General features: G+C 38.5%; 1 protein-coding gene across 7 annotated transcripts in view; it reads right to left on the bottom strand.

Moving 5' to 3' along the window:
• The window catches only part of DENND5B (DENN domain containing 5B), a 187,843-nt gene that overhangs the window by 88,370 nt on the left and 84,208 nt on the right, over positions 1–15,265 (bottom strand). For all 7 annotated transcript variants that reach the window (XM_058743176.1, XM_058743179.1, XM_058743178.1 and 4 more), the window contains one exon: positions 8,846–9,512. In XM_058743176.1, coding sequence (XP_058599159.1) covers positions 8,846–9,512 — 667 coding nt within the window. The remainder of the gene's footprint in view (positions 1–8,845; positions 9,513–15,265) is intronic.

The raw sequence follows: 15,265 nt of genomic DNA, 5'->3' as shown, positions 1-15,265 counted from the left end.
AGTGTCCGATTTGGTTTCAGCTCAGATCATGATCTTGTGGTTTGTGAGTTCAAGTTCCGTGCTGGACTCTGCACTGACAGCGTGGAGCCTACTTGGGATTCCTTCTCTCTCCCTCTCTCTCTCTGCCCCTCCCCTGCTCATACTCTTCCTCTCTCAAAATAAATAAACTTAAAAAATAAGATAAAATAAAATAAAATAAAAGGGCGCCAAACAAGTTGGGTCTATTTACCCCAGTCTGGAGAAATTTAAAATATGGGAAAGGCAAAGATTACAATGAGAAACCAGACCTGGAATCATCTAGGGCAACAGTCAGGCAGATTAATCAAGATAAAGATTGATAAAAGGGCTAAGGTCTCTTGACTCACCCCCCTGCTGGAGACCCAAACCTAATGCACAAGAATGGGGAAAATGGTCAGCAGGTGAAGAGAAGTTTCTGAGACTCTTTACTCAGGAGCTTCATGCACTGTGGTACTAAAACCCTTCAGTGAAGTTTTAATACAGGCTACAATTAGATAGAATATAAAAAAGTTTTAAGGTTGATGGCATTAAGGTAAAAGTTTGGGTAAAAATTACAATGTTTAAATAGGCTTTACCTGAAGGTTTTATGGGAGTGGATATTATGTATGTCTGTGGAAAACCTCCCCCAAAAGAAAAACAGAAAGCACACAGATTACTCTTCAAGCAATATTAACTGGACATGCTAAATGGGAATAACTGCCTGAGCCTACACAGTGTACAAAAGCAGCAGGAGTCATGGTATGGACAAATTCTGTACCACAGCCCTATGTGGAGAGCATAATCTGGGGTTAACGCAAAAATCTGTGAGCATCTCCTAATGATAAGTATTGGGATGTTGGACTAGAGAATTCCCATTTGAGAGGCAATTACTAGCTTGCTACTGGAATATTAATTTAAACTGTTCCTATGAATGAAAGACATAAAATAATCTTAAAACCTGAAATACTCATGCTGTCTCGAGTAATGTTGGAAAAACACTCTAATGGAGAAGGCAATGTTAAGATGGATTCCAAAATAAAATGGAAACTGTTTATGTAGGACCTAATTACAAGGAGAATGCAAGGTAGAGATACAGCCAGGAGCCTCTTTTCCCATAGGACTGACTGTGGAATGTGTAAGGAGTTGCCAGATCCCATCGTCACTTGTAGAATCCTACAACCTACTTGTGCTGTGTTTTTTTTTTAAGTGTTTATTTTTTTGAGACAGAGATGGAGCATGAGCGGGGGAGGGGCACAGAGAGAGGGAGACACAGAATCTGAAGCAGGCTCCAGGCTCTGAGCTGTGAGCACAGCTCCAGATGCGGGGCTCGAACTCACAAACCGCGAGATCATGACCTGAGCTGAAGTCGGATGCTCAACCGACTGAGCCACCCAGATGCCCCAACAACCTACCTATACCGTAAATGAACCTAAGGTGTGTCTTCCCATCAAAAGGTGGAAGAATTTGGGTACAAATAAAATGAAGGAGGAACAGTAGCTGAGGGTAAAGGAAAGAATAAATGAGTCTGTAGTAAGGGAAATCCAATATACATGAACACCTCAAAAGAGGCTTAGAGAAAGAGGTAACATTGTCTCTTAGCTCAAAAATACCAGATACCTTGAAAGGGTGAAGCCAAATATTGCTCAGACCACTACTGCTTTGGGAACCTTCGACAAGTTTGAATAGAAGTCTGCAAACCTGAGTGACCTCAGCCTGGAAGACACTTTCATACAATAAGGATGATGGACTGAACTAATTGTTAATGACTGGATGGGACTAGTAATGTGCCAGCATGTTTTAACTATACGGGATACAGCATGTTTTGCTATATGGGATCCATGGTCAAACATTAGTTGGTCTGTGTCCATGGTTGATGATGATGATGATGACGACGATGATGACGATGACGACGATGATGACGATGACGACGATGACGATGATGATGGTGATGGAGGAGGAAGAGGAGGAGGAGGAAGAGGAGGAGGAGGAGAGGGGCAAAAGGGGAAGGAGAAACAAAAACACTAAACAAACGATTAAAAACACTGAATTGGTATCTTACATCTTCCCAACAAGACCAAACAGTTTACAGACAAGTTCTCTCAGTCATGGAACAAATAATTACAACCTTAAATAAACACTTCCTTAAGTAAAATCTTCCAGAAAAAAAGAGAACACTTTCCAACTCAATGTATAATACTAGAATAGGCTGAATACCAAAAACCAGATTAAGACAGTACAAGAAATTAACATTATAAGTCAAATCATTAAAAAACATAGATGTAAAAATTCTAATAAAAATATTAGACAACTAAATCAAGCCCTATATTAAAAAAGCAATAGTAGGGGCGCCTGGGTGGCGCAGTCGGTTAAGCGTCCGACTTCAGCCAGGTCACGATCTCGCGGTCTGTGAGTTCGAGCCCCGCATCAGGCTCTGGGCTGATGGCTCGGAGCCTGGAGCCTGTTTCTGATTCTGTGTCTCCCTCTCTCTCTGCCCCTACCCCGTTCATGCTCTGTCTCTCTCTGTCCAAAAAAAAAAAAAAAAAAAAAAAAAAAAAGTTGAAAAAAAAAATTAAAAAAAAAAAAAAAAAAAAAGCAATAGTATATCATGACCAAGTAAGGTTTAACTCAGGAGTACAGGGGTGGATTTTTCCCCTTATTAAGTGATCAAAAGGATAAAAACATGATCATCTTTCTTGATGCAGAAAGAGCAGTCAATAAAATACAAGATGAATTCATGATTTTTAAAAACTTGAACTAGAAATAAAAGGGAACTTCTTTAACCTGGTACAAGGTAGTTACCAAAAACACTACAGCAAATGGTACACTTAATAGCAAAACATTAAAATCATTCTTCTTAAAATTAGGAAAAAGACAAGGATGTCTGCTACTATTAATTCTATTCTATATTATACTCGAGAGCCTAGTGTAGAAAGACAAGAAAAATAAGTAAAAATGAGAAATACTGGAATAGAAGAAACAAAACTGTCATTATTTTCTATTATCTACTGTTGTAAAACTTTACTACTGGAAGACATTAAACAAGACCCTTAGAAATGGAGAGAGATTACATTTTTATGGAAAGGGAAACTTAAATTGTAAGTATATCACTGTCCTCAAATTGCATTCAATGCACTTTCAATAAAAATAGGGAGTGAGCATTATCTGTAACACAGCATTATCTATGTTAGAAAGCTCTAATGATGGTGCGACTTCAAAAGATTAATGATTTTGAAAGCTCTTATTGAGCTAAGTGCTAAAATGATGTCACTATTTTGTATTATAATGTACATATACACACATGAAAGAAATGTACATTGAATAAATTAGTCTATTTCTTGGGGAAAAAATAAGGTAGTGAGGGAACTGTCCTACCAGATACCAAGACGTACTTTAAAGCTATAGCAATTTTTTTTTTTCTTTTAGGTAGGCTTCATGCCCAGCATGGAGCTCAACATGGGGCTTAAACTCATGACACTGAGATCAAGAGCTGAGCTGAGATCAAGAGTAGGATGCTTAACTGACTAAGCCACCCAGACACCCCGCTGCAGTAATTTAATTTAGTACAGGGACAGAAAGATTGGCAGAATAAACTAAAATACACCAGATAAACCCTCACATACAGGAACTTATATATGATAGAAGTGGCACTCCTACTCACAGGAAAAAACAATGGTCTATTCAAGAAATAGAACTGGGATAACTAGTATAAATATTTCTAAAATATTGTTTGATCTCTTCCTTAAAACAAACAAAAATTAATTTCTTATAGAGTAAGGTCTTTAATGCTAAATACAACTTCAAAATATTTAGAAAAAAATATAGTCTGTTTTATGATCTCAGACTAAAGCATTTCTTAAATAGAAAAGAAAGTTATAAATTAAAATATTGGTAAATTTGAATTTATGAATATTATGAGTATCTTAATTCATCAAAGACCCCTAAAAGAAAATTAAGAGCCACATGTTGAATGGAGGTATGTGCTACACATATAATATACAAAAGATTAATTTCTTGAATATACAACAAAACATCAGCAAGAAAAAGTCCTGTTTTTTAAAAAAAATTTTAGTGTTTGTTTTTGAGACAGAGAGAGACACAGAATGAGAGCGGGGGAAGGGCAGAGAGAGAGGGAGAAACAGAATCTGAAGCAGACTCCAGGCTCTGAGCTGTCAGCACAGATGCAGGGCTCAAACTCAGACTGTGAGATCATGACCTGAACCGAAGTTGGACGCTTAACCAACTATGCCACCCAGGTGTCCCAGTCCTTCTATTTTATTATTTTTTTAAGTTTATTTATTTTGAGAGAGAGCAAGCATGCACAAACAGGGGAGGGGTAGAGAGAGAGAATGTCCGCACTGTCAGTACAGAGCCTGATGAGGGTCTAGGACTCACAAACCCTGAGATCATAACCTGACCTGAAATCAAGAGTTGGAAGCTTAACTGAGCCACCCAGGTGCCACAAGAAAAAGTCTTAATATTAAGATTCTATTTATCACAAAATAAAGCTAATATAAAGACATTGTCCAAAGTTAGTCAAATTCTACTGTTTTTAGGGGCACCTGGTTGGCTCAGTCAGTGGAGTGTCTGACTTCAGCTCAGGTCATGATCTCAGAGTTCTTGAGTTTGAGCCTTGAGTCGGGCTCTGTGCTGACAGCTCAGAGCTTGGAGCCTGCTTCAGGTTCTGTGTGTCCCTCTTTCTCTCTCAAAAATAAACAAACATAGAAAAATAAAATAAAACAACTCTACTTTTAGGATATAAGTCATGGAATCCTACTGTCTGCCATCAAAATTCCAAGTTTACTTTTATGTTTTAAAAACTCTATAACCCATAAGCTATGATGTTCAGTTGAGCATGAGTAGCAATTTGTGATTAGAAGGCTCCCATCTTTTTCAAGAAAACTTTTAAGTGGCTTTTACTTTCTGACAAGGTTAATTCATGCACAACTTACAAGAGAGAGGGGAAGAAAGGAGGGGAGAGAGGCACTGTGAAGGCATACAAGCTGGCATGTCAGTCTAGTGTGAGCTGTGAGTAACTGCTTATTTCCATTGTAAGGAGTCAAAGAAGGTAAGCAAGGCCTCAAAATGTTCCTGAGACTTTAATTATTGGTATCAAAAATTAGACACTAGTGTTTAAGTTCCCCTATCGTTTATTCCTCCACTATGCCTTTCTTTTTTTTTAGATAGAAGAGAGAGTATGTGCATATATTTGTTCAAGCTGGAGAGAGAAGGAGGGAGGAAGGCAGGAAGGGGAGAAAGGGGAAGAGAGAGAGAGAGAGAGAGAGAGAGAGAGAGAGAGAAAGAATGAATGAACGAATGAATATCTTAAGCAGGTTCCACGTTCAGTGTGGAGCCTGAAGAAGGGCTCAATCCCACAATCTTCGGATCTTGGAATCATGACCTGAGCCTAAATCAAGAGTCACTCAACCAACTGAGCCACCCAGGTACCCCTCTTCCACTAGTCCTTTGTAAAGAAGATTATACTCCAATCTTCCCACTATCCTGTTTCAGGTATTTTCAGGGTACAGAAAAAAGTGATATTCTCTGATTTGGGGTCCTAGAAAAGAGCCTCCATCTCCTAGGTACATTCTCTACTTAAAATTTCTAGCTAGTTACCACCACGAAGGGAGTGTGATATATAAACTCTCTAAATAGCAGATTGAATCTGTTTAAATGGGCTATGGACCAGAATTTCAAATGAGTCTAGAAGGACAGTTTCATCACTAAAATCCATCTACTTTGATTCACTTTGGGTTTTCTCGGTAATTGTTTAGCACTTGCAATGTTTTTAAATTTTATGGCATAGCTTTATCAGTGAATAAGAAATGAAGTATTAGATGTTATTAAAAGCCTCTCAACACAGGAAGAATGAAGGAGGGCACCAGAGTACAAATCAACATAATGACTCTTTATTTCATTCATTTAAATGAAATCTCTTTCTCTAATGGGAGAGACACTGTCAATGTTAAAGTGTGTATTTACACAGAGCTTTCATTCTATGCTGTACAGTTATTTAGCATGATACCTTAATAATAGATTGGCAGAGTGAGTTAATAATTTAAAAATAAATATTGAGGCAGATAAGGAAAGGTTAAGTGCAGGCCCAATACAGTTAACATGGTGGTTAAGTATTTGGAGAAAGACAAATCTAAGTCCCATTCTTAGTTCTACCACATTACCTAATAGCTATGTGATCTTAGGAAGAATACTTAGCTTCCCTGAGCCTCAACTTCCCTTTGATAAAACATAGATAAGAACAGTAACTCACTGTTGAAGAGAGAAAAAAATAAGCTAAAACATACAAGGCATTTTTATAGCATAATTCCTAACACAATGATTTCAATGAATGGTTATAAAATTACTGTGTAAGATTTTCCTTTTTATGACACTTAAAATGTACACACACACGTACTCATTTAGAGACAGAGAGAGTCCTACAGTCTAGGGATTCATCTATTGTTCTCAGCATAAAACCAAATTACCAAAAAAACCCCAAAAAACAAAAAACCTCCAAAAAAACCTCACAAAAAACAAAAAGCACTTCATTTAATACAAAAACATGCTCATAAATACTCATGCTTCTTTATCTGAAACTGAACTAAAGTGGTAGATATTAATCAACTATAACTTTTTAACAGCTTCCATGAACCAGCTGGCATAAGCTAATCAAACAGCAGAAAGATGAGAGCTCAGGACAGACCACATGCCGTGAGACATAGAGGGCTTCTTAAAAGAGGAAGTGTAGTAATGAAAGGGTTTTTTCCTTAAAAAAAAAAAAAAAAAAGAAAGCCCTAACATTCAGGATAAGAGAACATTTATTAGGTTCTCAACACTGAAACAAATACCCTATTTAATTTAACAAAGCTATACTTCAAATGCAATAATATGCTGACCCACACAACTGAAAATACGCATAATTTATAGAGGATTGTGTAGGACTAATAAAACTAATAATAATTACAATAATATCAGCTATCATTTAGTGCCAATTATGCCCCAACTATTGTGTACAGATTTTATTTAACCTTCAAAATAAATCAGTGAGAGACAGGAAAAAACCCCATTATCTCCAATAAAGATGAATTAACTGACACTCGGGAAGATTACATAACTTGTCCATGGTTACAGTTGGTACGTGACAGAGAATAGAGTTGAACCTGTGATTGCTATGATTTCAAAAACCAATATTCTGTCTGGCCCAAACTACTTCCCTAGGGAGAACTAAAACTGAATTAAATGACCTTGAAGATCCCTCGCCAATCTAGGATCTAAGTTCTTTTTTTGCATAGGGTAATACACCTGAGAGAATCAAGCTCCAAGCCCCTGCCTCTTCCAACAACTCTCTAACCCTAACCCTGCTCAGGGTAAAAAGCAAGAGAGGAAGAAAGAGAAAGGGAGGGAGAATTACTTAATGTTTCACATTTTAGATACAAACAAGTGATCTACAGGTAATGATGAACCCTAAGAAAGTAAGAGCAAGAGGAAAGGAGAGTTTAGATTGGTCATGAGAGAACTTGCTGACAACAAAAACTGAGACATCAGAACACATTATCAAAGAACATTATGTAGGATAAACTGAAGAAAATACAACCTCGTGAAGGGCTGTCAACACACAAATAGTGTCAACATACACACAAGATGGGGAAGTACAAATATAGCCTACTTGGCTCAGGCTCACTTATAATTTAAAATAGAAAAGAAAAAAAGGAAAGTGGTAAAATAAGCTTGACGGCAGCAGTCAGGAGACTGCACTACAATCCTGCTAGCTTAAATACAAGTTAGCAAAAAGCTAACCCAAGTATTTGTGCCACATTTTTCAAAGGACCCATCAATGCACAGCAACCATTTTATATTTTCCTTCAATTCACATATCCATTAAGACAAAGCATCTCTATTTCTTCTGCAAAATCATGTTCAGGTTGGAACCAGTATTCTAGGCTCAACATCATAAATGCACTCATAAAAATAAAACTCAAATTTTGTTAGTTCCTAAGTATGTGCTGGGAGAACTCTGAATAAAAAACATCACAAAGGTCACTTCCTTCTGGAATTAAAAGCAAAACAAAACACGGGGCACCGGGATGGCTCAATCGGTTGAGCGTCCAACTTCGGCTCAGGTCATGATCTTGCAGTCTGTGAGCTCGAGCCCCACGTCGGGCTCTGTGCTAACAGCTCAGAGCCTGGACCCTGCTTCAGATTCCGTGTCTCCCTCTCTTTTGGCTCCTCCCCACTTGCACTCTGTCTCTCTCAAAAATAAACATTAAAAAATTTTTTTTAGATACTAAAAAAAAAAGCAAAATGAAACAAAAAAACTCCACATAACTCTGGTGAAACTCTTAGACCCAAGAGAGTCACATCCAGTGACATCTCCCACGGGGAAAGATCCAAAGTTGACTGCCTTAGGAAGCTGCAGTCAACAATTTCATTTATCCCTTTCCAATGTCAACTGAGTTTTTATGTGAACCTTTACCAACCTGCAGAAAATAAGATGTCTACATGTTCCTGGTACTAACATCATTCTCTCACTTTCATTATGAAAAGAAATTTTTCTTTTATGATGATGATGCATTATCTGGAAGAAAGGGCCTATTTCCATTAAAAAATAATACACTTAAGTCAGCCAGATTAATGCTTTTGTATTCTTTCCTGTTTTTCTCCACGGTCCACTGACACCTCAAAGAGAAGTAACATCTTAGCCTCTGGTCCCACCTATACCTGCTTCTTTCACACAAAACAGAAGACTTCTGACCATTAAGTGTGTGGTTCTAGTAATATACCCAATGGAAATGCAGTAGTTGGGAAGAGCGTAAGTATTTTGGGGGGAGAGACTTAAAATCCAGGGAAGACCTACCTTGTGAGTAGAGAAGAATCTGCATCTCTAAAAGAACACAGGTAAACACCTGCACCAGGTTCTCCAATCCCAGAAGCTCGAAGGCCTCTCGAAGAGGGTAATCGGAGAGGGGGAGTTCATTGGGCCCAGGTCTCTGGCAGATGACAGGTTCATAAACACCGTAAAATTTCAGTGATCTCCCCGGAGGTGGAAGGGGTACTTCATAAAGAATGTTATGGATGTAGCTCTCAAGCGGCAAGGGTGGCGGCTGCTGTGAGGTAACTGCCTTGTAAAGCTGGATGAGGAATTTTTTGCAGGCCTGCATGAAAGGCAGTGGTGTGATCAAACATATACTTTTTGAAACATACAGGGTGTCTCTGCTGATGTCATAGGAGTTGTAGCGCTGGAGTTTCAAAAGGGAAGTTGTATCTCCTTCGTCAGTACTGCTTGCCAGCGAATCCATGCTGCAGGAGGATGAGGCATACACGCTGCTATAATGCTCTGCGTTGTGCATCTGGTAGAGCGTCTGCATTGCTGTGCAGATCTGCTTACTGGTAACTTCTTCATAAAAAGTGAGAACAAAACCATAGGTACGAGAACCATCTTCCCGGGTAATTATAAATGAGTGGAACTGAGGGTCTTTATTGTCAGTTTGAGTTCTGAAAGACAGCCCTTTAGGCATGCACAACTGTGGAGGAAGGGGAAAAAGCATCAGAATGCAGTACACAAAGAACTTCAAACCAGAAAAAATGTTCGTTGTTTTTAACATAACAGGACTCAAAAGAACACAGGTTTTATCCGGATTTAATATTACTAGCCGCAGTCTTAAATTAGAAATACATTGTAAGTTCCTCATTCACACGTAGATAAAATTATTTTTAAAAGAAATATATACACAAGGAAAAACATCTTTGCTGTGTATTACATGCAGGATGTTTCACTAAGAATGAGAAGATCTTTGACTTACTCCCAGTAAACCTCTTACCCAATCTTATCCAAGCCTGTGACCTTCAGCACAGCATGTGACTCTTCTGAGCCTCACTTTCTTTATCTACAACATTTGCTAATCAATTCCTTGAAGACAAAATATTCAAAGGTATTCAAAGACAATATTCAGAGGTATTCAAAATATTCAAAGACAAAATATTTAAATTCAAATATTTAAAAATATTTAAGTACTATGCTCCATTGTGGGAGCCACACCACACTAAGGGAGCTCTGCCCACTCATCCTGCCAAGGCAGGCTAGTTCAGATTTTGTGTTTGGGTGGTCTTGCCGAGTGCTTTCTGCTGTCTCCCTGAGACCTCCAGCTGCAACGTTCTCTCCTAAAGTCTCCATCTATGCCTCCCCATCTCCGCTTCCAGCTATTTTGGGGTCTGGGTTTTAGTTCCTTTCTGATTTACCTTTTGGTTTCTCATTCTCATTGCACTGGGACGGATTCCGTGAGGGGAGCCTGGTAGTTCTGCCAACCTGTCAGAGACTTCACCCTCTTCCTGCTCAGCCTTGTGCACTCAGCACCTACTTTTGTGCATGGGCGGCATTTGCTGACATTGGTCCCTGAGACTAGTAACACAAAAAAGACCTGGGGACCCAGTCTGTGCCAAGTTAGAACACGCTGCCAGGCTCTACACCACAATTCAAGGACAAGGCATTTAACAATAAAAATTTGGAATAAACAGTTTCATGATGAAGTAAACACACACACACAAAAATACTTAAGTACTACTTTTGGAGTAATGATGGTAATGTTTCAGATGAATAGAGAAGTAGGTGAAATCTCATTTGATAAATTAAAAAAAGTTAAACAGAATAAAAATAATAGTATCATTTTCACTATTGTGAACAACAGGATACTTGATCTTAGAAACTTTAAAAATAGAATGATTTTTTGATTTACTGAAGCAGAAGGTAGAAAAAAAGACATTTTAGATTTGTTCCAGTAGATATTACGCTTTTGGTTGGTAACTACTCAGGACTGAGCCAAACCTGGGAACAAAATTACCTGAAGAATTAAAGATGCCATATTTAAGATTCTTAAAATGCAATTCGAATTGATTCTTTAAAACATTTTAAATAAAAGAAATAAAACCTTATGGAAAATTTGAAATATACTAAGCAAAAAAACTTGTAATTTAACTACCCTAACTTAATGATCATTATTTTTACGTATTCCTTTCTATTTTTGTATTGCAATATGCTTTCTGCATAGAAATAATTTTACCAGTTATTACATTACATTTTTCTTTTTCAGATTTAATAACTGATCTGGCATAAAATTTAGAAGTTCTCCCCACATTACTAAGAAAATGCAATTCACCTTAAAAGTTACATGTCCTTCATTCAAGCTGTCAACAAACACTTATTAAGTGCCTTTATGAGCCAGGCCCTGTGATGGTGATACACTGGTGAGAAAGACATGCTCCTGCTCCTACACAGCTTCCAGTCCAATAAGGACAACACACGACTTAAAAATCATAAACTGTAAAGTATGACAAGTACTACGATAGGGTAAATACAGACTGCCACGAAAACAACATCACAGGAGGACATTACGAGGAGATTAGAAAAGGAGCTACCAGATAAAAACAAAGGAGGTCCAGGGGAAAGGGTGGTTCAGTCGGTTAAGTGTTCAACTTCAGCTCAGGTCACGATCTCATACTTGGTGGGTTCAAGCCTCACATCGGGCTCTGCACTGACAGGGTTCTGTTCTGACAGCTCAGAGCCTAGAGCCTGCTTCAGATTCTGTGTCTCCATCTCTCTCTGCCCCTCTCCCATTCCTCTCTCTCAAAAAAATCAATAAACACAAAAGAAAAACTTAAAAAAAAAATAAAAGAGGTCCAAGTGGAAACCTGAGGATGAGTATACGTGCTAGTGAGATGAAGAGAAGGCAGAAAGGACATGTGTACAAGAAACCCAGAAGATAGAACACGAGGGTTTGAGGAACTGACACATGTTTTTTTGTGGGTGGGGAACAGAATGCAAGATTGGGGGAAGTGAGAGAGAACACAAGAGAAATAATTAGAGGTTAGATCGTGAAGGGGGTTGGTGAGTCATATTAGAAGTCTGAAGAGGAGGGGCGCCTGGGTGGCTCAGTCGGTTGAGCGTCAGACTCTTGATTTTGGCTCAGGTCATGCTCTCACTCTTTGTTGAGATCGAGCCCCATGTTGGGCTCTGCGCTGGCAGCGTGGAGCCTGCCTGGGATATTCCTCCCCCCCTCTCTCCCCACTCTCTCCCTTTCTCCTTCTCTCTCTCTCTCTCTCTCCCTCCAGTGCGTACAAATACGTTGCACATGCACTCTCTCCCTCAAAATAAATAAACATTAAAAAAAAAAAAGTCTGAAGTGGACCATGCAAAGCCTCTGAAGGGTTTTTAGGAGGAGGGGGACAGAATTAGATGTGTCTCTTAGCATGTCAATCTTCCTACACTGAAGGCCTGTGGTTTTCAAAGAGGTTCCCAGGAGGCAGCAGAAATGCCTCAGGGCCTTACAGTCAGACTTCTCTCCTCCTCTTCCACTCCACTATCCGATCCATCAACAAAGACCATTGGTTCTACCTTCAAAAATATATTCAGAAACAAATTACTTCTTTCTACCTTTATTCTTAACACTCTCAGTTAAGCCATCTTCTTCTCTTGCCTAGATGACTATTTAATATTCTACTCAACAGTATCCCCGCTTTTGCCCTTGTCCCCCATAATTTATTCCCCATAGAGTAGCCAAAGTGATCCTTAAAAAGTAGAAGTTAGATCTTGTCACTCTTCTCAGAACCTCCAGTGGCCTCTCATCTCACTAAAAGCTGAAATCTTTACAATAGAAGTCCCCTATAAGGCCCTACATGAACCTGGCACGGGCAACTTCTCTGCCTTCATTTTCCACTACTCTTTAGCTCACCTACTCTGCTCCAGCAACACTGGTCACATTGTCTTCTGTGGAAAACACCTAGCAGGAGTAGGTACTTGCCAAAATTTGCTGTTCCTTCCGGCTGGAGCTATCTTCTCCTAAGTTTCCACCTGGTTCATTCCCTGTGGCAGACTGTATTTTCTACAAATGACTCCAACAATATTTCTAGTTCTACAAGCTGTTCCAGAAACTTGCCACTCTCCCATTAAGAGCATGGGTGGCTGAAAATGCCTACATCAGGGACCAGAAAGCTTGCTCTGTAAAAAAATGCCAAATAATGTTTTAGGCTCTGTAGGCCTTATAGTCTTTTTCACAACTATGCAGCATTATCATTGTGGTGTAAAAGCAGCCACTGACAATACATAAAGGAATGAGCATTATTTTGTTCCAATAAAACTAACTTTATAAATAGGTAGCCACTTAGATTTGGCCCGAGGGCCACAGTTTGCCCACCTCTGGCCTGTTCAAATAAAATGTAATGGAGGTGACAAGTGACAAACTTAAGTGGCTTTTCAGGCTAGACTTAAAAAGGCAATACAACTTCCATCCCTCTCTCTCTCTCTGGTCACACACACTAGGAAGCTCTGAGCCAACATATAAGAAATCTGACTAACCTGAAGCTGCCATGCTAGCGACCACAAGGAGAGATTGCATAGAGAAAGAGGAGCCCCAGCTATATTCCTAGCACAGGAAACATACCTGTGAGTGAGTGAACCTTCAGATGATTCCAGTCTTCAGCCTTCAAAACCTCTGACACCCAGTAGAGCAGTGGGGTTACCTTGCTAAACCCTACCCAAATTGCAGATTTGTAAGCAAAGTAATGATTTTGTTGTTTTAAATCAAGAGTCAACAGATTACAGTTCTTAGGTCAAACCCAATCTGCCATCTGTTTTTATAAATAAAATATTTGGAACACAATAGCGCCCATCCATTGTCGGTGTCTGCTTTTGCATTTTAACAGCAGGGATGAGTAACTGACAGAAACTGTATGGCCTATAATGCCTCAACTATTTACTAACTGGCCCTTTATGAAAAAAATTGCCAACCCATGTTTCTGGCCACTTCAGTAGTATTGGGACGGTCTGTTATACAGCAATAGATACTAGAAACCCTCTCTTACTTTCTTTGAGTCTCCACATAAACACTACCTTAAATTAGAAGCTTCCTTTACCATTCCATAAGAAAAAACTGTTTTCATCCTATAAGTGCTATTGAAATGTCACTTTTCCTCTAAAACATCTTTAGTGAATGGGGAAGCAATTAAAGTCTTATACCGCTCTATACATATGTACATTGTACACTGACACACGTTACTAGTTTCTCTATTTTGTTTGGCTCTCTAGACTGCAATGACTCAAGGACTGGTACTGTATTTCAAGAACCGTAAACATACAAGAGTACCACACATAGAACAATATACTATTTGGGGCCATAAATGGTGATTGATAGTAAAGATAGAAAGCAAACACCGTGAAGCTTAGCATTATTGGTCAGTGAAAAAGTCTTCTGTATCGCTGAATATGGGACCTAGAAATAACTAGAGTAGCTTTACCTAATTATTTTTATAGATGTTGAAAATAATTAACTTACTATGTGTATTTGGGTAGAAGAAGATAAAGAGTCAGGTAAAACACACAAACACCCAACTCTGCTAGAGGAAAAATTTGTTTATTCCTAATCTTGGGAATAGTTGTGTATGGAAAGGTCATGTCAGGACCTTTTCATAATTATGTCTTCACATTCAAACTGCTTTCATTGTACAAGATGAGACCCTCTGTTGATATTGTGAATAAAAACTCATCTCACACATTTATTATAGTCAATAAAGATTACAGAAAGGATGATGTGAATCCTTCTTGCTCCAGGCTTTGCTCAAATTTCTTTAGCATAGTGCATGACATACATGTATTTGTTAAATGAATAAAGGAACGAACAAATGGACAAAAAACCAAAAACAATAGCTAGGGGTACAGGACCAGATTTAGTTCCTCTCTTGATTAAGTGTAGAGTTCTCTTTTTACATGTAGTAGGCAATACAGAAACACAGTGACCTCCAAAGTCAAAATAAAGATTTAATTTAATTGATAGGCTTTCCTGACATCATAAACCATAAAATTATAGCTCAAACTGTTTTGGAACAGCTACCAAATATTCCCTTAAGGTTTTGTAGCTTTCTTGAGCATGCATTCAAACATTTACAGGAAAAGCTTGCCAAAAGTTGTGCTCAAAGTAAAGAATGATTTTCTCTGCTACAGATAACAGATGTAAGAATTCTTAAATTCTCTTCCTAAAATCAAAAAAAGTAAGAATTATATTTCTAATCTGGGAACCATGACTTGGAAAATGCTATTGCTTTTTCATTTTTAAAAGTGAGAATTCTTGTATGAATTGTCAGGTTTACTCTTCAGAAAACCTGAGATATAAATCAAGATTTGCTCACTATGGCATTCAACAATCTCTTGTTATCCCTAATATTGCCATATACTAACATTATTGCTTCTCCACCTCACTCTCCCACAATAAAACAACTAAATATTCAGGGT

This window comes from Neofelis nebulosa, chromosome 8, assembly GCF_028018385.1.
Source record: "Neofelis nebulosa isolate mNeoNeb1 chromosome 8, mNeoNeb1.pri, whole genome shotgun sequence".
In the NCBI taxonomy this organism is placed as follows: Eukaryota; Metazoa; Chordata; class Mammalia; order Carnivora; family Felidae; genus Neofelis; species Neofelis nebulosa.
The sequence above is the reverse complement of the archived record's forward strand: the minus strand, read 5'-3'. Positions and strand labels throughout refer to the sequence as shown.